General features: G+C 43.9%; 7 protein-coding genes across 7 annotated transcripts; 6 read left to right on the forward strand and 1 right to left on the reverse strand.

Annotated features, from left to right (window-relative positions):
• Positions 1-412: 412 nt before the first annotated feature.
• Positions 413-2031, forward strand: LOC134198486 (zinc finger MYM-type protein 1-like). Its single transcript, XM_062667899.1, has 3 exons — positions 413-1126; positions 1210-1652; positions 1731-2031. Exons 1-3 carry the CDS (start codon positions 413-415, stop codon positions 2029-2031), a joined length of 1458 nt encoding a protein of 485 aa, XP_062523883.1.
• Positions 2032-2680: 649 nt separating this feature from the next.
• On the forward strand, positions 2681-3774 carry LOC134185693 (uncharacterized). Its single transcript, XM_062653553.1, has 4 exons — positions 2681-3040; positions 3097-3180; positions 3262-3358; positions 3451-3774. Exons 1-4 carry the CDS (start codon positions 2755-2757, stop codon positions 3494-3496), a joined length of 513 nt encoding a protein of 170 aa, XP_062509537.1. The 5' UTR covers positions 2681-2754; the 3' UTR covers positions 3497-3774.
• A 976-nt stretch (positions 3775-4750) lies between these two features.
• On the forward strand, positions 4751-5901 carry LOC134192176 (uncharacterized). Its single transcript, XM_062660881.1, has 4 exons — positions 4751-5112; positions 5191-5274; positions 5353-5449; positions 5528-5901. Exons 1-4 carry the CDS (start codon positions 4824-4826, stop codon positions 5571-5573), a joined length of 516 nt encoding a protein of 171 aa, XP_062516865.1. The 5' UTR covers positions 4751-4823; the 3' UTR covers positions 5574-5901.
• Positions 5902-6371: 470 nt separating this feature from the next.
• LOC134194055 (sterile alpha motif domain-containing protein 15-like) lies at positions 6372-7508 on the forward strand. The gene is made up of 3 exons (XM_062662960.1): positions 6372-6644; positions 6797-6895; positions 6973-7508. Exons 1-3 carry the CDS (start codon positions 6543-6545, stop codon positions 7189-7191), a joined length of 420 nt encoding a protein of 139 aa, XP_062518944.1. The 5' UTR covers positions 6372-6542; the 3' UTR covers positions 7192-7508.
• A 270-nt stretch (positions 7509-7778) lies between these two features.
• On the forward strand, positions 7779-9595 carry LOC134191767 (sterile alpha motif domain-containing protein 15-like). The gene is made up of 3 exons (XM_062660391.1): positions 7779-8135; positions 9168-9266; positions 9328-9595. Exons 1-3 carry the CDS (start codon positions 8049-8051, stop codon positions 9496-9498), a joined length of 357 nt encoding a protein of 118 aa, XP_062516375.1. The 5' UTR covers positions 7779-8048; the 3' UTR covers positions 9499-9595.
• On the reverse strand, positions 9509-17864 carry LOC134191758 (uncharacterized). The gene is made up of 13 exons (XM_062660381.1): positions 17572-17864; positions 17204-17510; positions 12939-13010; positions 11718-11931; positions 11248-11637; positions 10942-11155; positions 10753-10883; positions 10583-10689; positions 10419-10521; positions 10213-10355; positions 10059-10151; positions 9907-9991; positions 9509-9852 (listed from the first exon to the last, which is right to left on the reverse strand). The coding sequence occupies exons 1-13, from the start codon at positions 17831-17833 to the stop codon at positions 9727-9729; spliced, it is 2247 nt and encodes a 748-aa protein (XP_062516365.1). The 5' UTR covers positions 17834-17864; the 3' UTR covers positions 9509-9726.
• Positions 17865-18464: 600 nt separating this feature from the next.
• Positions 18465-20945, forward strand: LOC134198494 (uncharacterized). Its single transcript, XM_062667909.1, has one exon. It carries the CDS (start codon positions 18465-18467, stop codon positions 20943-20945), a length of 2481 nt encoding a protein of 826 aa, XP_062523893.1.
• The last annotated feature ends 1046 nt before the right edge of the window (positions 20946-21991 follow it).

Here is a 21991-nt window from a genome sequence, read left to right on the forward strand (position 1 = left end):
GTCAGGTAAGAGCTCAGCACACGCGTGATCACTGGACAGTATGTCGTCTTCTACAGAATCTTTGAAGTTCCAAGTCAGCCGTATCAGCCAATGTCCGGTTTCGTCTTTCCAAAGCGTACCTTCGGTAAGAAAGTAGTCGTCAGACGATCGTGTCAGTCGCATTGGTTTGAGAAGTGGAAATGGCTGCACTATTCCACTAAGGATGATGTCGTCTTCTGCCACGTGTGTGTGGTAGCGTTGTAGTCGAAGAAGATCAAGTGGCAGAAAGGGGACCCTTCCTTTGTATCAAAGGGGTTTTCCACCTGGAAGGAAGCCACGGTGGCATTCAAATCTCATGAATCGTCGTCTTGCCACAGGGAAGCAATGCAAATGATTGTTGAATTGCCCAAAACTTTGCCCAGATGTAGGTGAGATGCTGTCTAGAGAGCACGCAACTGAGAAGGGACTGAACAGGGAGTGTTTACTCAAGATCATCTCCAATTTGAAGTTTTTAGCCAGACAGGGATTACCGGTTCGAGGAGATGGGGATGAGACTGACTCTAACTTTATTCAGTTACTGAAGTTACGTGGTCAAGATGATCCTCTACTAAAATGCTGGCTGACTAGAAAGTCAAGCAAATACGTATCTCATGACATGCAAAATGAGTTCATAAAATTCATGGCATTGTCTATTCTTCGAGAAATAGCTGAATGTATCCAGAAGTCTACATTTTTCTCCGTCATGTGTGACGAATGCACAGACTCATCCAACAGAGAGCAGCTGGTATGTACCAGATTGATGACATCTCAGCACATACCATTGTCGGTGTTATCAGAGATATATATGCTGGTGCGCATGAACTTCTCACTGTCAAGATGCCGAGGGCAATGCTATGATGGTGCTGCCAACATGAAGGGTGGGAATACCGGTGTTGCAAAGCAGCTATTGGATGAAGAACCCCGAGCTTTATACACCCATTGTTATGGGCACGCGTTGAACTTGGCTGTTGAGGATGCTGGTAAAACATTGCAAAGTGATGAAGGATGCACTGGACACCACTATGAAGTCTCAAAGCTTGTGAAGTACTCTCCAAAAAGGGATACTGCTTTGCAAAAGTTGAAGGAAAGTCTTGCCCAGACACCCCTGGTTTCCGCACATTGTGTCCAACAAGGTGGACGGTCAGGGCAGACTCTTTGAAGTCAGTAATTGATAACTACTGTGTTCTGCAGGAGCTTTGGGAGATGTCCAAAGACTATGTATCTGATCCTGCTATCAAGGGCTGCATCATTGGCGTTCAGTTCCAGTTTAAAACGTTTCGATATTTGTTTGGGGTTGCTTTAGGACAACTAATTCTGAGGCATGGTGATAACTTGAGCAAGACCCTACAATCACCCAAGTTGTCTGCTGCTGAGGGTCAACGGATAGCTTTGATGACTGTTGCAACTCTGCACTTGCTCAGAGATGACACACAGTTCGATCTTTTCTGGAAGAGTCTTCAAGAGACAAGGACTAAATTAGATGTTGATGACCCTGTTCTGCCCAGAAAGAGGAAAGTTCCAAGGCGATATGAGGAGGGCAGTGCTGAACCTGAGTTTTTCGATGTTTGCAAGCAATTTTATTGCCAGCAATATTACGAAGCACTCGATTTAATTGTGAATGCTATTCAAGCCAGGTTTGATCAACCCGGATTCAAAAGGTACCGCAACTTGCAGGACCTTTTGCTAAAGGCTGTCTAGGGTGACGATTATAGGGAATGCCTCAACCATGTCACTTCATTGTATCATGACGATTTAGATGCTCAACAACTGCAGCTTCATTTTGAAATTTTGCAAGCCAACTTTGGTCTCGTAGACAAGACTTCTGTGACAGTGTGTGATATTAAGTACTACGTCTTGAGTTTATCTCCTTACGAAAGGTATTTGATGTCAGAATTAGTCACCATCCTTAAACTCATTTCGGTCCTGCCTACTAACGCCGTCAGTGAGAGGTCATTTAGTGTCCTCAAGATATTGAAAACGTACCTTAGGAGTACAATGAAGCAGGATAGATAAAATCACCTACTCTTGCTGCAAGTGCACAAGGATTGTATTGATTCGCTGTCGCTGACACATGTAGCTGAACAGTTTTTGTCAGTAGTTCTGAACATCCATTATCAGTATTTGGACGATTCTTGTAGCTGTATAGTGTTGTTAGCCTTGAGTTAAGAGGATTTTGCATTAGACTCGTATTGTGTCACGTGACTTGCCCCGCCCTTTAGCGTGCGTTAGGCCTGACCAATCTAAATTTGCTTCCGCCGGACCTGTATATGTGTGTGTGTGTGTGTGTGTGTGTGTGTGTGTGTGTGTGTGTGTGTGTGTGTGTGTGTGTGTGTATGTATGTATGTATGTATATGTATGTGTGTGTGTATATATATATATATATATATAAAGTTATCTAACTAGCAGTGTGAACACGTTCTAAATTGCCAAGTGTGCGCGCGGATTCTGAGACCTGGTGTGCAAGTACGCTAGCTAGCTACTTAATTAATGATATCAGTTATGAGTATAGTGACCAGGTGGCACTACAGTACAGTTTTATTATGACAGTATGTTGGAAGTATGCAACTGAACATCTTTTCGCTGTGCCGAAGACGAATAATTGTTATACGGGCACCGGACAAGACTAGCGCGAGAGAGTTCGGGGACTAGGCTACTGGAGGAGCCAAAACATCCGGGGAACGGCAGGGTACTGACGAGACCGGATTCAGTCAACGCAGGTGGAAGGAGACCGTGACTATGATCATCACCTACTTCTATCTCGTTGCCCTTTCGGTGTCCACCTCATTGGTATTCGGCCATTCGACACACTACTCGCTGCATCCCGACGTCATCACCCAATACGAGAAACACGGCGTTCTCCCTCCGTTTCAGTCCTATCACATTCACGTTATGTTCATCTTTGGCAACCCCAAATCGATCGACACCGCCATGGCTCTCCGCGCTCGCTTCGTCGAACACTTCAACCTCAGCAAAACGGCCAACTGCACAGGCCTCACACATCAAGGCAGACTTTGCATGTTTGGTAACGAATTATAGTCAATCTGTTTCCATTATTTGAGAGTTTCTGTTTTATCCTAGAAGTCGACACTACCCCGGATATCCACAGCCCCTTTGTGTCGGGTGAATGGGCTGTCTACTTGCGACTGGAGGACTTTCCCGTTTGTAGGTTTATCTAATTCATCTCACAATGCACATACATCCGTTTCTCGCACAGTGCTAATCTGTTAGTAATTATTGTCCTAGGCGTGCCGTGGATAATGCAGAACCGAGGAGAGCTCGACATTCTTGTTCATCCCAACTCCGGTATGAGCTACAATGATCATATCCACTGGCCCGTATGGTGAGACCCTATACTATGTCATATATCTAGCTACATAATCACGGCACCTGATTACGAATCACGCCACACTCACTGCATCTCTTGTTCCCTAGGGGCGGCACACCGTGGCCGATCAACACAGCCGTATTTACTGCCTAGAAATGCTGCACACGCAATTGAAGACACGCAATCATGTGCGTATGTACGGTTGGACCTGCTCGTCTATAGCACCGCTGGTGTAGTGTAATGACAATGAACCTGCAACGTCTAGCATTGACCGCTGATGTAGTGCAATGTAACTTACCGCATAAATTTTAGCAAACACGCGTAACAAGTAGCAAGTAGAGCTGGCAACCGCTGATGCCAACGTATTGAACCTATAGATTTTAGAGTCACGTAGTCTCGTGAAATTGAAATTGATTAGTCGCCCATCTGCATATACTGATTTCCTACGTTGTCTGAACGTCTAAACTAAAGAATGAAGAAGCTCTAAATTGCTAAACCATCGGCTGCTAGCATAGGTAGGGGCTGATCGAGGATTCTTGCGAAGGGTGTGACCAGCTAGTGCCCGTATGGGTGACTCTATTGGTATGTGAAGAAATTGTGCTGGATAGCTACTAGCGAACAGATAAGTGTGTGAGTCAACCCGAGTCCACGAGCGCCCCCCCCCCCCCCAATAGGCAACATCTGGGATAAATGGGGACATCTGATGTCTACAGAAGATAACTTTGAGAGTGAACTTATCGTTGGAAGCAGCACTGCAGTGGGTTTACGGAGACAAAATCCTTAACACAACTTTTGAGCAACAATGCTGATCTCGTATTCTTTCCAAATGTTCGAGAACTACTTTGCATTCTAGCTGTTCTTCAAGTTGGTATCTAGAGTGCTGAAGTAGGTCATTCTCTTGCCTCAGACAAGTGCGTACCTGGCTTGGTACCGCTATGGCTTGCGATAGACTAGGCAACTTAGGTGTTCTGGCGCTTCATGGTTTTGACATTCCGCTTAATGTAAAGAGAATATGCAGTACATTCAGGAGTAAACACCCTAGAAGGATGTGCAGCCCTTTGGTACTGATGACTGTAACGGAAAAAGCGCTTTGTATTCCGTATAACTTTATGGTATATGTGAAAATACAATACAGTAGCATAATGGCAACTACAACTGGTCCCGGGACCAGTTATGGCAGCCACAACCGGTCCCCGGATCTGTTAAGGTGGGGGACCAACTATATAGAGCGTGACAGGTACCAATTCCTCAGGTTGTCTAGGGTAACGTTTGCCATTGTCTGTATAGCTAGCTGGCTGTGGAATTTGCTAAGCGTGTGTAGAGACCTGGTGTATGTGGTACAATGTAACAGTATCTTGGAAGTCCAATATGCAATAGTGAGCAACTGAACATCTACGCGAGCTCAAAACATCCGGGGAACGGCAGGGCAGTGACACCGGCTCCAGTCTTCACATGATTGAATAATCACGAGACCGTCAACATGATCATCACCTACTTGTACCTCGCCGTCGTCCTTTTCGTGTCCACCCCATCAACATGCGGCCATTCGACACACTACTCACTGCATCCCGACGTCATCACCCAATACGAGAAACACGGCGTTCTCCCTCCGTTTCAGTCCTATCACATTCACGTTATGTTCATCTTTGGCAACCCCAAATCGATCGAGACCGCCATGGCTCTTCGCGCTCTCTTCATCGAGCACTTCAATCTCAGCAAAACAGCCAACTGCACAGGCCTCACACATCAAGGCAGACTCTGCATGTTTGGTAATTAATTAACGTAGTGTTGCGCAATCACACTGTCGATCCATTAGTCAATATTTGAAAGTTTCTGTTTCATCCTAGACGTCGACTCTGCGCCGGATATCGACAGCCCCTTTGTGTCTGGTCAATGGGCTGTATACTTGCGACTCGAGGACTTTCCCGTTTGTAGGTTGAATATCACAATCTCTACCTAGATCACTTCCATTTGTTGTGCAGTGCTAATCTGTTCGCGATTTGTCATAGGCGTGCCGTGGATAATGCAGAACCGAGGAGAGCTCGACATTCTTGTTCATCCCAACTCCGGTATGAGCTACAATGATCATATGTACTGGCCCGTTTGGTGAGACCCTACACTATGTCATGTACATTAATTATGGCAAACGTGGTACACGCACTGCATCGATCTCTTGCTCGATAGGGGAGGCACACCGTGGCCGATCAACGGAGCCGCATTTTCTACCTAAGAATCTCGCACAAGCAATTGAAGGCATGCGATCTGATCAATGTGTGGACCAAGCCACCTGCACGACTATAATATATAAGACAGCTGCTGTATACTGCATGGGTACCGCTGAAATTTTGACAGCCACTCGTACAAATAGGTAGCAAGAGGCACGTATATATACATATCGAGGTGGCAACCGCTGATGCCAACGTAACCTAGATTTTAGAATCACGCAGCGTGAAATAGAAATTGATTATACGGCCATCTGCATACTGATTTTGTATACATATATGTTGTCTGAAATCCTAAATTAAAAAGAAGGTTGACTCATGCAGTAACAACCAATATCGACGTAGACATCGCTGCGGAAACATCTACATTTGGCCAAAGTAACCTTTTAGCACAGAAGTGTCCAAATTCGGATCGCATACTATTTCAACTGTATTTTAATCAACTGTATCTTAATTAAAGAGTCCGAATGTCCCCATACGATCGCGAACGGCTCACCATAAACTTATAAAACAAATTAGGAGTATACAATGTGTGTGTGTGTGTGTGTGTGTGTGTGTGTGTGTGTGTGTGTGTGTGTGTGTGTGTGTGTGTGTGTGTGTGTGTGTTCAGGGACCGCGGTATCTACCCCCAAGCTAGATTACAACCGAAACGAAGGCTAGTCACATATGATAGGTTTGCAAGTGTAAATTTTTTAATTAAGCTGTCAAGCGCGTCGCCAGTTGACCTAAACTCCCACTAAGTTAAATAGCCTTGTGAAAGCCATTAGCAAAAGACTAACACGATAAATGAATGACACTTTCGGCTACAAACCAGACTCAAACAGGAAAGAGGCAATACATTATAAAGCCTATCCGCTAGGCTAACATACAAAACACGTGTGTACAGTGCACTAGACTACCCAATGTCATGCGCAATCTTATGCCCGAAAACCTTGAAACGTCTAGACACCCGTATGTGACGGAGTCGTCTCCTAGAGATGGCAGAAGAGACTCGTGATCCCGCTCTCGTAGCCAGCCTAGACTGGAGCTGCAACCAAGTCGCTGATTGGATAGCATCCCTTGGCTTTGAGCAGTACAAGGTACGTCGCCTAGCTCCTACGTTAACTAACGTGTTGGCAAATATCTATACAGTACAGTAATACAGTACAGTACTCACTTCGACTGGTGTGATTCACTTTGGTGTGATTTGGCTTTGCTACTCAAAGTGTCTAAATGCAGACTTATTGCCTAGGAATGCTTCCGATCAAACATGATAAACGGAAGGAAACTAATCCGAGTAGACGCATCGACGCTACCCAACATGGGAGTCACAGATTTCGATCACGTGACGGTGAGGCGTTGCCACCATTTCAACATTTCAAACTCACACAATGTAACAACGCAAACTCACGCAATGCCTCTCGTTAGGCTATCAGTCGGAGCATAAGAAAACTGCTCGACGTCGAAGACCCGGATTGGTCTCGAAGCATCACACTGCCTCATCGAGATTCTCTCGGCATGTTCCTAGAGGGGAAAAGTCATACAGGAGTGACGTCGGACAAGCTAGAGTTTGAAGAACAAGAACCAAATCCCGCAGCGAAGACTGGGTATTTACGACTAGCTGCGATAACATTAAACAATCATTAGACAATTGGTGACTGCCAGATAGCTATCACGTGCCTTTTAATTCAGTCGATACCATCGTTTATCAATTCTCTATTTCTTCAGTCGTTTACAGAGCAGCAGGAGTACAGTACAGTGCGACGGACACTCCACACAGACACACGGTGTGGTCTGTATGCGTGCACGATGTGCATGTAACACACCACTACCCTAATGGATGTACAGTACAGTACAAGTGACAGGATAAGTGCGACGACGTACATAGCTGTAGATGACACTCTACTAGGCATGCAAGGTTGACGCATCTTTGCACAAAAGAAGACCAATCTTGTTACAAGGCAACCGGCCAAAGTATTATTTATGGGTACTCTAGACCTAAGCCACTGGCGTAGCGTCGGTGGGGAAACTCTAGGGGGGCTAAAGGCTCCCCAATCTTTGTATGCGTGTCAAGCAAAAGCACCAAGTTTCCATCAGGTTACCAAACAGCGAGATGAATCCATCACACTGTCCCGGCAATGGCGGACATTTATACTGTGAAGGCAAACAGTGAAAATGGGCGTGGCTTTGCAATGTGATTGACACCCCCCAAACTCGAGGACCACGCTACGCCGGTGCCTAGACAACTGCAATCAAGGATTGAGTAGTGAGGATGTACCCACAAGTAAGTTGCAGTAACCGACTGGGCGCCAATAAATCTATTCTTCCAAAAAGACTCTCCCAAAGTAAACAGTAATGCAGCTGCGCGTCATTCAAGACTTCTGTAAACGTGTAAAAGGCACTTAGACATGAAAAGATTCTGCAGGCAACAGCAACAGCTGCAGTAACTCATTTGCGGAGTCCGTTGCTAGGTGGTGAGTGAATGCCCGTACGCAAATCAGTCAATGGCCGATGGAGTGCCTCAGTGCGTTTGGTGGAACTTGGACCAAGTTTCAGAATGGATAGAAGCCTTGGGTTTTCCACAGTACAAGGTAAATAACTGTCATCTAACTTAAAAAATAGCAAAGAAAGTGGAAGGTGGAATTTCCCGCGACTCTGTGTACAGTACCACGTAGGTATTTAGATTGTCTAATTGGTCTGTTAACATCCAAATATTTGTAGATGCCCTGTGATCGTTATAGAGATAATCTAGCAGAGTAACACATTGCTCTGTCAGTAAATATGCCTAATTTTAAAGCTACGCAAGCCGCTCAGTTGTGTTCTAGCAACAGGTACAGCACCAAACCGGTAGATTATCGTTAACAATAGTAACTTGCCAGACTAAAGATATCCCTGTAGTACACACTACATTACAGCTTGTCTAGAGAATTAACACGTCGTCATTGGAATGTGGGCTCTAGCCATTACACAACCTGAGACACCCTTCACACTGTACAACACTGCACTACACTGTAGGTACTGCATACACTGTTACACTGTACAACACTGTACTACACTGTACTTTGTACTGCACACTGTACTACACGCTGTACTGCACTGTACTGTACTGTAGTGTACTACACTGTTACACTGTACTGCACTGTACTGTACTGCTATGTACTACACTGTTACACTGTACTACTACAATGTACTGCACTGTTACACTGTACTGCTGCACTGTACTGCTGCACTGTACTACACTGTTACACTGTACTACACTGTACTACTACAATGTACTGCACTGCTACACTGTACTATACGGAAAGGCTAGGTCAAAGAAAATGAGGTAGTATATACCTCAGTAAATCAGTACTTACCATCTTTCATTACTCAAAATCCTCACTAACCAGTAAATCCAATTCTTGTGAAAAGATCTGAAGGTCCACTCACTATATGGGTCCGGCTGATTTTTCCACCCAACTGAACAAAGAAGAAAGGCTGAGTCTAGAGAATACGCCTGGGCCCTGGAGCCTATAATAGTCCCCTATAAAATAGTCCACTACGACAATAACGATAATTAAGCTATTAGACCTATAAAAATTAGAGCTATAAATGATCCTCTTCTATCATCAATATTTTGGCAGGAAACACTCCGCATCAACTTGATCAATGGACGAAAACTAATTTGCGTGAATGCCTCAACTCTTCCAATGATAGGAGTAACAGACTTCAATCACATTCAGGTAACAAGTAACACGGCAACGCCTATCTAAACCTAACATAATTCACATACACCATACACAGATAATCGCTAAAGGAGTTCGAGACCTGCTTGGAATAGACGAGCCTGACACTGGAAGAAGCATTGCTTTGCCTCGACACAATCCAATAGGAATGTTCCTCGAAAGAAAAAGCCAGACAGGAAGACAGGCCGACCGCCTGCAGTACAGTACTGATAAGACTACATATAACTAAACTGTTGATAGAACCAAGTAAATATATATAAACAGCAAAACAAGTTACCGCAACCATAAATCAGATTTCTAATGCACTTGACTATACTAGTACGCATCTTATAGGACCAGTGTTTAATTAATTAACATACCTTGATTGCTAAGACAGTTTCTTACACCAACACACTCAAACTACAAGTACACACGAGCTGTACCTAACTTCACATAATGACAACTGTGCACCAAACAACTATGTTGTATCGAGTCTGATAGTTCTTATCTTGTTTGAATCGACAAGAACGCAGGCGGCTTCATTGCCTGAACCGCAGTAGTGAGATGAAGAAAACACAGTGAGAAGGCGACCACAGTGTTGCACCTGGACAACAGAAAATTCATATTAATTATAACGATCATCTGCTTCTGGTCATACCTGGAATCCAATGGGTTTGACTTCATGTGCTCGTATGACATGTGACAAATCATTACGTTTCAGAAAGGATTCCAAAGCTTCGTGACTTTTTGTGATAAAAATGACTTCTATTAATACGGACCACCTCTTACACCAACACACTCATGTATCACCTGAATATGTGAGCTGTCATTCGAGTTTCATTTGATGCGAATCCCCCATTCCTCTTCAACTCCTTTTTTGTGTCATTGTCACTATCCTCTATCCTAATACGGTCATGCACCAGTCAGATCCCACCAGCAAGTAGAGAAAAGTGATATGTTGTACCTGGCAGGATCACTCCACATCAGCTCCCATGCCAATGGACTTTGCACTTCGGGGTCTCTCATAACAGACGGTACTTCATCGATTGCTGATAATAGCCCTTTTCCAAAGCATGGCATCGGAATGCCACCGTGGACACAAAAGATCTATATATAAATTAACAACAGCATGTTCAACATGCACCATCACAGATAATGACAAAACCTCACTTTCTCATCAATGATTGCAGCTACAGGCATAGCATCAAAACAGTCATTGATAGACTCCCAAATTTGCTGCCCGACGACATCACCAAACTTTTCAATGCACTCACTAGCAAACAGCAATATTGTGTAAGAAATCAACTTGACTACCGTGTAACATAACACTCTACTCTTTAAACTGGAAACTCTCCTGAACGGCGCGTAGCTCATGATTTCCTCTGATCAAGAACATCTTAGATGGAGCCAGAAGCTTCTGAGCAAACAGATATGCCACAACCTGCACACCATCCACCCTATACTTACACTGAGTTTACAAAAAACAAACAAGAAAGCAATCTACCTCAACACCATACTCTCCTCTATCAACGTAATCACCCAAAAACAAAAAATTACACGGTGTCAAGTGAGGGCCAAGACGCCATAACGCCTTCTCAAAGCACACCAAGTCGTGAAAATTTCCATGCAGATCACCTTCAGAAATCGTAAAGAAATATAATCAAACCATTGTGAAACTGAAATTTTACCACACCCAATATATAAGTTGGTGGACTAAGACGAAGAAGTCTTGGCTCTGCTTGCAACAAGTCTCGAACCTTCTTGCATACAGACATCAAGCACATAGACAAAGCAGTGCTGTTCACTGCACCCCACGAGAATGCTTGTTTCTCGTGTCCTGTGCCATCATTCTTCATGTGCCTTTCGAAGTATCGAAGTCCTGCAAGCATTTCATTCGGTAATGATTTCTACAACACAAGAATGTCAGTCACAATGTTAAATACATTACTTTAATAAACGCAAAACAATATGACTCATACACCGCAATGACGGTACTGACTTGATCAAACGTTTCTGATGATGACACTCTAAAGAACTTTAACTTCTCATATTCCATATTGATGCTGGCAGACATGGCTTCAGACAGCGTTGAGTCCCATAGCTTGTTCACTCCACTCAGTCCACCAGTCCTACGAACTTTCACCGAGTGTGTGGCCAACTCATAATGTTGACGCTGTTGAGGTGGGGTTGCAAATGTGAGTAGACCAGGGTATTCGTCTAGGTCGGGCTCAGGCATTGTCCCAGAACGACATGATCGTTTTGCATGGCTAGTGTCAACGTGCAGTTCTCTATCTGTGAGGTCATGCTTCAAAGGAGATTGGCGCTTCACATGAGTGTAGGACGCTGGTCGAACCCACGTTGCACTTCTATTCTTTGGCTTTGGAGGAGACTAATAAACAATATTTGCATATTGAGTGCTGCCATCAAACAGGTTTCGTGCGAAAACATGGTTGTGTATAAGATACACACCTGGACAGCTTGTGGAATAACGATTGCTGTTGCAGTTGCAGCAACTCCTTCAATGCCTTGTGAGATACCCACAGACTCTGATACCATTGCACCCCTAGTGACTGGACTATTCGGTAGCCTAAAGAGTCCGGAAGTACCTCGAAACTTCAAAGTACCGACAGCTCTCAAAAATCCATTGAGACTAATGCCAGTCTCTTCTGTACAACTGAATACCCTACAAATGACCAAAAGGAGCATCCATCACCGTGCAATAAATACATGATATGCAGATATTAGTTGCAAGTATGTGAGAAAAAAGGTCTATCAGACATATTCCAACTAATAGTAGCACTTGACAGATTTTAATTAACAAATTAAAAACTCTTGGTTAATTAAACAATTTCCAACTAGAAATTGCATGATTAGACCTCAAAGCAACTCACTGCAAGGATGGCCCAATGAGTCCATGTAAATGCAATCATACCAAAATGCATGCACAGACCTGTTACAACCACTGTTCCACCATTACAACCAGCCCTGGACATCAAGCAGACATTCGGAGTTCTTGTTGTCTGCAAGAATCTCTTTGTGAGATATGTTCGTAAAATCACTGCAATGATATCTTCCATTGCTTGTTTGCTCACTTCTAAGCCAATAGCTGCATGCTGCTTGTACAAATTCAGTGCTTGTTGTTGTTCTCATTACAGGCCTTTTTCTGACTTGTCTTTCCTTCTTGTCTCTACAAGGAAAATTCTAGCTACACGATTGTAGTGACGATGATCACTCCAACTTGGTTCTCTTCAATATTTAAAAAAAGCAACTATTTGTCTCAATCAACCAGCATAATTTTCAGCTGAAGAAGAAAGAGAATAGAAATACATCTGTAAAAACATGATAAAAAGCTGGAAGAACATGTGAACCTTTACACAGATACAATTACAGTTGAGTTGATGTAGCAACAGTTTCGACAACAGATGCAACACTGTTCCATCATTTGAGACAGTATCAAGCACTTGCATACACTATTGGTATGCTTCACAATCATCTTTGTGAATAGTTGCAAGAAGGAATTTTGTGGACAAACTAACAGAGCACTGACTGAAGACTCGTGTAAATGTCTTTCAGTGAGCAAACAGAATTTCATCAAAAATACTTAAAAGTTTCAACAACCTTTGCCTGGCTGATTAGAAGATCCTTTGCCAAGCCTGTAGTTAATTTCCACGGCAAACAGAACCAGCTTACCTCAAATTGGCCTGAATTTCATCTTCACGTACACTAGTGCCTGGACTCTTTCGAATATCTTCCAACATTTTCCTAACAGAGATGAACCAAGAACGTTTACAAGCAGACTGATCAATAACAAACAATAAACAATCAGATACACAGACAGACATTGACACAACAAACAGACAAACAGACTGACATACACACAGACACACAGAACGACACACACACACACACACACACACACACACACACACACACACACACCACACACACACACACACACACACACACACACACACACACATACACACTGACAGACAGACAGACAAACAGACAGACAGACAGACAGACAGAGAGACAGACAAACAGACAGACAGATAGACAGACACTTAGGTTATGACATGGTTGATGACAGGATTTGGCATCAGGTTTCTTTACCCATCAGAATGGGCGGTTTCGAAATGATTCCTTTGCTGTCAGTGAGACAACCAGCTTTTGTTGCATCCTTGGCAACGCTTTTAAAGAGCTGCCATTCCGATTCCCTGTTTTAGGACCGATCATCAACAGTCTCTTGAGCTCTTCAACTTCTCCAATCAGTGAGGCCATAGCACAGTCTGTCCCTCCAGGGAAACAATCTCTGACTACCTGCCATGTGCTGGGAAAGATCAACAAAAGCTATCTTCTGTCAAAGCTTCTTCCAATGCTCAGTATCTACTTGAAAATGCCTCCACTGCCAGAGATGCAGCCCGCCTACGTTCAACAACAGGTAAGGGCGCTGGGGCTTGGTTTAATGCTATCCCTACGTCAGAAGTGTTCGCCCTCAATTCTTGCAAATTTTGCTCGGCGTTCTTCTTTCGTTTGGATTTGCCCATAACCCTCTCCAGCTGGACAACAACCTGCAATTATGGAGCTCTTATAGATGACAGTGGATACCATTTGCTGACCTGTAAGACTGGTGGCGGGCCGGTATGGTCTCGAGTCAATTTCGTCCATCTGGTTTGCTCGTTTTCGTGGGCTGCACATCCACCACCGCAGGGAGCCAAGGATTCGTTAAACAACTACAGACGACAGACCGGACATAGAATTTCTTGACTCGGACATTGTAAACAACGTTGACCTAGATATCTCCCTCGCCCACCCATGAAGTAGCGACATCTTTCCATCATCTGCTCGAGTTACTGGCACTGCTGCAGAGAGGAGAGCAGACAGGAAGAAAGAGAAATACAGCAAACAGCAATTACCAGGTGGCATAATTGCCACTGTAACACCACTGGTAATGGAGCATTTTAGAGCTTGGGAGATCGATGGGTGGAAACTCCTGTGCAAAGTATCAAATAAGTGATCGGACAAAGTGGGACGACTGAACACTGCAGACTCTATGAACTTCTGGTCCAAACGCTTTTCTGTTCAGCTCCAGAAGTGTAACGCTAGAGTCATCTCTAAAAAGCTGTCTTCGCTGTCTGAAGGCAACAGATGTGATGTAACCTCTTTGCCGCCCAGTACTTCAGCCACCAGCTGGTACTGGAGGCTTTGCTTGTACACTATAGCTTTTAAGTGTAGTCCCAGTGACCAATATAACGTTTTGCAGTCAGCCGGCAAATGTCAGATCACAATCAAAATTTTTGATCGGCCATGCATAAATTAAATGTTCCTTGTACCTTGATCTCTTATGCACCAAATGAATATTTTAGAAAAGTCAAGAAACTTAAAGCCCTAGATTCACAGACTACAGCCTGCCCTACTCTAGAATCCCAATCATGAATGGTAGCAAAATTACTGGAACAGTACTGTACACATATGTCGTGTTCATAAATTCTATATTAGACTGACCTATTTTGAAAGAAGCTATTGAAGAACAAGCAATGCTGAACTCTCACATATTAATCAAAATTAGTCATGGTTTTGCAAGGACCATAAATCCCAGTCATCCAAAGTTAATTGTGGCTCAGGCTCATCTTGGACCACATGATCTTTATCAGAACCTTCACGCACAGAGTTAATTGCCCGAGGTTTGCATGGTTTTCTTGGGATCTGGTGCACCATTCGACTTGTTGAACAGTCCTGCCACCACAGATCTACAGCTAAATTTGCACAAAATGCTGCCAAAGGGGGCCTTCTGTGGTCACTTCTAGGAGGTCTGCAAGAGTTGTTTCCTTCAAATTTGTTCGTCTCTCAGATTTTGAGTTTCAGCTGCGAAAAGAGTTGTTCCACTTTTGTTGTACTAAAAGGAAGACAGAAAAGAAGCTCAGCAATACTAACAGCATTCTTCCAGTTGGATGCCTTGGGAACAGTAGCGAGCTGGCACCACACTTGGTGATGACTGTCCCTACGTAGCCTCAGATAACTCCTTGCATATCTCATCATGTCATCTACTTCATCATCAATACTTGATAGATCTACGCCCTTTGCTTCCAGTGGAGCACGGAACTGAGGAATGATGTGAGCCACAGCAGAGCTGATCTCTCTACAAATAGCATCATCGTCATCGTTTCCCAGCCACGTTTGAGTATCTAGGTAAACTAGGATGGATCGGAGCATGTTGGTGTCAGACCATTCAATTCGTTCACGTACTTCACAATCTAGTCTACTGAGATCAGTTAGTACTTCCTTTTTGCAAGCTATCATGACTGCTTCCCTGTAGTGACGGAGCTAAAAGACTTAGTAGCTCACATTGTCACCTTCGATACGGAGCTGCTGGCAGAGGCACTTAGTTGCAAGCCATTCCTCAGGAGGAGTAGAACTAAGTTGCTTCAGAGAGCAATGCGCTTTCAAGCTGTGTTTGATGGCATGGGCCACATCATGCAACACCATCCTCTGGCAATGACAAGCTCAACACAGCTAATGGTGTACGAATGTCAATGTACAGGAGCAACCAAGCAGAATGCGGGCTTCTGTCCATCTTAACAAGTAGCCTTTCAGCCTTTGTTTGTCAACACTCCTAAGGGATTTGTCCTCTTGAAGATGCGTCAAATGTAACAAGTATGCACCATACCTATCCTGAATTCGCTGCAGGGCTTTCCGCTTGTGAGCTATCCACCTGCTAGTTAGCAAGCGTCACTCTAACAAGTGTTTGCGCCTGTGTAGGATGTATATCTCTGCAATGGCTGCTGATATCTACTACCCTAGTTGCATGACGTAAGCAATGGTCGAATATTGGGACCTTTGAACAATGTTAGTTTCAGAATAGAAGGTCAAAAAGCTAGAATGCACGCTCTACTTGGGTCATACTTGCGTGTAAGAAGATCTGTTAGAGTACACAAAGGCAGTTAGGGTTTAATACTAAAGATCTTAAGAGGGTCACTAAATAAAACATCTGGTGAAACCCCAGTCTCATTAGCACTTCCTGTGTAAAAGGTCAAGGCCAATGGAGAGTAGTTGCACATAAGTTGCTAGACTAGAGTAGATAATGAGCACAGCAGTAAGGTGCTCTCTTTCGCTCATATTGCAACAAATGACACCTTGTAACATAATTACAGGTAAGACAATAACAACCTAATATTATTAGTGGTTACAGCAACTTAAATATGCTACCCACATGTCATCATCACTTTCTGCTATATCATATGACACCTTCTGAGAACAATTTCACAGAAAAGGAACAGCTCCATGCTATGACAACCTCAGCTCAACGCACTTAGACATTGATCAGCCAATGTCAGGCAATAAAAAATTTTATGCCAGCCAAACATCACATTTAGTCGGCTGTTGGCCGATGGCCGGCAGTTATATTCATCTCTAAGTCCTCACTTTGTTTTACACGAGTTTCAATTTTAGCTTAGTTTAGTTTAGTTGATGAACACTACTAATAGTTGGACAGAACACAGTACCCTGCATTGCAAACTGTATCATAGATTGACAGACAGACAGACAGACAGACAGACAGACAGACAGACAGAAATCAGACTGACAGACAAACAAACAAACAACAGCCAAACAGTTGAATGGATTTAGACAGACAGACAAACAGACAGACAGACAAACAGACAGACAGCTCTATAGAATGTACCATAGATAAAAGTTAAAATATATGTGATTGACTGATAGACAGAGAAAGAGACAAAACAAAAGAAACAAAGCAAAGAAATAGTAGATAAACAAACTGACAAGTAAACAACAAAAACAATACCACCATGAAAATATAAACATTGTTAACCACACTACCATTGCCACTACTGATAATATCACAAAATCTATAGTGCCCTAACAATCACTTCCACCATCCTCACTGGCAACAGCCAACCAACCAACTAATCAATGTACTAACAAATAGACAGACTAACCCAAGTTCATCTCCATTGATATTGCCATCTCTGTTCTTGTCATAATATCTAAATATATATCTGCATCTAATCTCACCAGGCAAATCGCCATGTTTTGTTTTGGGATCCATGCTAGCCAGTCCTTGCAGAAGCTCAAAGTAGTTGATGCCTTCTGTACTGTTTGACACATTGAAAGCATGAAAGATATCCAGACAACTTTCTTCGGACATTCCAAGCTTGACCATCAAAATAGAAAATGCCTCTTCCGTTAATAGTTTGGCAAAGCTACCACTAAATCGAACATATAACTGTTTTACTCTCTGCTGCTCTGTAACACACAAATGGTAAGTTAACTTGTCATTAGAAAACTAAAGCTGAGTCGACCCTACCAGCAGCATTATAATTAGCTGCTTTGAGAAACTTCTGGTTGGCCTCTTTTAGATTCCCAGAGACATGCTTCATTTCAGCTATGCCGTCTGAAAACACTCCTCCATTTTCTGATGGGCTCAACAATCTGTCAGGACTCTTCAATTTCTCATTGGTATCTATAGCCGACAAATTAAGTGGAGGCATTCGTGTCAATCGATCTGGACGCAGTGTCAACGATGAAGCAACAGGTGTTAATCTTGGTGTAACAGCGGGACTTCCCATAAGTGATACAAATTCCAGAGGTACAGTTGACCCACCTACAAAAACATCATATCCAGTTAACTAACATCATATCCAGTTAACTAAGCCCGGAAGTATGGCTAGTGGCAGTAGGTCTAGCTAGGTGGGACTAGAAAATCACAACACACTTATTAAAGTGTGTACACTCTTATAGAAACAATAGCCTTGTACACTTTATCTTGTCCTGGAAGTTTGATACCTAGTCTGCTCTCTCACGGGCAATCATGTGACAAGTTCATACATGTAGGTACTGGTATGCCATCAGATCTGCCAATAACGGTCATAATACCTGCTGTCTGTCTAAATATTTGAGACCATGTTCATAAACGCAAGTCAAAGACAACAAGATCAGTAGAAATCATCCATCCCCACAACTAGCACGTAACACTTAACCATGCTGCTCCAGGACGATTTTGAACAGGCGCTCTCTCTACACTGTAACAGGAGTAGACTACATTGCGCATGCGTAGTACAAATACCACTAGTATATAAGCAGACACAGTACTTGTACACTTAGTATTGCGTGACTAGCCTAGAGAGTCAATATCATAATACACTATATTACATGGTGTCAGAAGTGCAGTGACTCGCAGCAGACTGTTTATGAGCAACAATGTCTACGGCTACGCAAGTACGAGAGTCACCGGAGCCACGCGATCTCATTCATTTGACGAATGTGACAGTCCCGTTGCCGGAGAGATTGAATCTAAAAGGCAACTTGGCACAAAACTGGCGAACGTTTCGCAGAAGATGGGAATCTTTCGAGGTCTCGTCCCAAATGACCACAAGATCGCATGAGGAGCGAGTGGCGACCTTCCAACAATGCCTGCCGGCAGAAGCTCTCGAGGTTCTGGACACCTTGCCCTTCGCAGAAGGCGAAGATAGAAATGATATGGTAGTAGTGCTTCGTCATATGGAAGCGTACTGCTTCAGCAAAACAAACGTGATCTACGAACGGTACCAGCTCACGCAGCGAGCACAGAAGCTAGGTGAGCCTATTGATGACTACCTAATTTCGCTAAGAAGCATGATTCGTGCATGCAATTATGGTGCGATCCAAGATGAATTGTTGCGCAACAAGATAGTCCATGGGATACGCAACAATGACACTCGTCAGAAACTGCTGCAAGAAGCTAAATTAACTTTGGCGACCGCGATATCCATATGCCGTGCCGCAGAGTCGACATCCGCACAAGCCAAAGCCATTAGCTTCAGCGATGACGTGCATGCACTGACCGCGTACAGCACACACAACAGGAGAAGACAAGCCACAGTAACCACTAGGGTACTGCAGACATGTCAGTATTGTGGACGACGACATGACAGAGGTCCACGACAATGTCCCGCAATAGGCAAAACATGCTCCAAGTGTGGCAAAGCAAACCGCTTTGCTTCCGTTTGCCGACAGAAACAACCACAAAAGAAGACAGCTTCCCCAAAACAACAGTACCGCATACACCGTATGGAAGACGACGAGTCAGACCAAACCAATTACTTGATGACAACCACATTGACCGATACCAGAAACACGGATACAGCCCATTCTCTTCAAAATAGCCAGGAGACACATGTCAATCAACTGTACGCCACAATGACAGTCGGTGGGTGCCCAATATGTCTACAATTAGACACAGGTGCTGCGTGCAACGTTATCAGAAAGTCGGAAACTCCTCCAGGGACCGTACTACAGAAATCTGACAAAGTTTTGTCTCTTTACAACAAAAGCAGACTGAAACCTCTGGGTAGGTGTACTTTGCCAATCATCAACCCCAAAACAAAGCAACAACACATTGAGGAATTTGTTGTCGTTGCAGACAACGAAGCAGCTACCTCTCTGTTAGGAGCCGGAGCGACACAGCGACTAGGACTTATCAGCGTACACCTCGACCACGTACATACTGTCAAACATGAACAGACAGCACCCGGTTCTTGCAAACCGCAGACAACCATGGACACCACATCTGACTTAAAGCAACTTCTTGCAACATACGCAGATGTTTTCGATAGCAGCACTGTTGGTCAACTGCCTGGAATGCTACATCTAGATGTTGACCCCACGGTACCACCTGTCAAAATGCCTCTAAGAAAAATGCCCATTGCTATGCAAGCACAGCTGAAAGACGAGCTGCAGCGACTGGAACGACTAGACGTGATCGAACGAGTGGACACTCCAACCGAGTGGATATCTAGCCTCGTCGCCATCAAGAAGCCGAACGGAAAACTCCGCTTGTGCATCGATCCCAAGCCCTTAAACAAGGCACTGAGACGCAGTCACTATCCGATGCACACCATCGATGATCTGCTGCCTGAACTATTGCAAGCCAAGATGTTCAGCGTTTGCGACGTAAGTAATGGATTCTGGCATGTTAAATTAGACAAAGAATCTAGCTTACTTACGACATTTGAGACGCCATTTGGACGCTACAAATGGAAGAGGATGCCTTTCGGTGTCTCACCTGCACCGGATGTATTCCAGCGACGACTAGACGAAGCCCTAGACGGAATGCCCGGAGTGCACACAATTGCAGATGACATCCTGATCACTGGAGTAGGAAGTAACATGGATGATGCAACAGCAGACCATGACCGCAAACTCCACAGACTACTTCAGCGATGCCGCTCCAAAGGAATCCGCATCAATGCCGACAAGCTCAAGTTTAGGCAAAGCAAAGTTGCCTATCTTGGACATTTGCTCACAATCGACGGTTTGAAGCCCGACCCCAGCAAACTTACAGCAATACTAAATATGCAGAAGCCCACAGACGTTCACGGAGTGCAGCGCATACAAGGACCAGTCAATTACCTCTCGCGCTTTCTAAGCAATCTGACCGATTTGTGTGAGCCACTTCGCCAGCTCACACACAAGAATACAGCATGGAATTGGACTGATATCCACGACAAAGCTTTCCAGAAAATTAAAAACGCTATTACTGAAGCACCTGGACTGCAATACTTTGACCCGACTGAGCTGACAACAGTACAATGCGATGCGTCAGAAACAGGACTGGGAGCAGCTCTCATGCAAGCAGGCAAGCCGGTAGCCTACGCAAGCAGGGCTCTGACAACAACCCGAACAAAACTACGCTCAAATTGACAAGGAATTACTTGCAATCGTCTTTGGGATGGAAAGGTTTCACCACTATACCTACGGCAGACCAGTATTGGTAGAAACTGATCACAAACCTTTAGAAACTATTGTCAAGAAACATCTACAGAAGACACCAAAACGACTGCAAAGGATGCTTCTCAGACTACAGCATTACGACATCACAGTTACCTACAAGCGTGGTACTCAGATGTTTCTAGCTGATACACTGTCACGAGCCTATTTACCTACTGACAAAGGACCATCATCCAGCCATTTGGAAGTGGTACACTAACAGACCAATGTTGCAATTGAAATCGAACATATCAATATGGCGGATTACATACCTCTAACACCAGAGGCAATAGCACAAATCCAAGAAGAAACAGCGAAAGACCCTACATTGCAACAGCTCAAGCTTATAATTCTACAAGGATGGCCAAACAAGAACAACCTTCCACCGGATTTACTTCCATATTACAGCCATCGAGATGAGCTAGTTGTGCAACATAACATTATATACAGAAATGATAGATGTGTCCTACCAAATCGATGAGAGCAAATACCTTACAAAAGCTACATAGCTCACATCTAGGCATAGTTGGATGTCAACGTCGAGCCAGAGAATGCATATTCTGGCCCGGTATGACTGCTGACATTGCAGCTTATGTCAGCCAATGCAAAGTTTGTCAAGCCCTTGGCACACAGCAGCAGAAGGAAACGCTAACACCACACCAAATCCCAAGTAGACCATGGAGCAAAGTCGGACTGGATATCTTTACGCTTTCAGATCAGCATTATCTGATTACAGTCGACTACTACAGTAACTTTTGGGAGATAGACCGTTTGGACAGTATGGACTCAGAAAACTGAAAAGTCATTATGCAAGATATAGTATTCCATCAACAGTTGTATCAGACAATGGACCACAGTTTGCGTCAGATAAATTCAAAGACTTTGCCAAGACATATCAGTTTGACCATATCACTTCGAGTCCAGGGTATCCCCAATCAAATGGGAAAGCAGAAAGTGCAGTCAAAACCGCAAAACACGTC

This window comes from Corticium candelabrum, chromosome 1 (assembly GCF_963422355.1).
Source record: "Corticium candelabrum chromosome 1, ooCorCand1.1, whole genome shotgun sequence".
NCBI lineage: Eukaryota > Metazoa > Porifera > Homoscleromorpha > Homosclerophorida > Plakinidae > Corticium > Corticium candelabrum.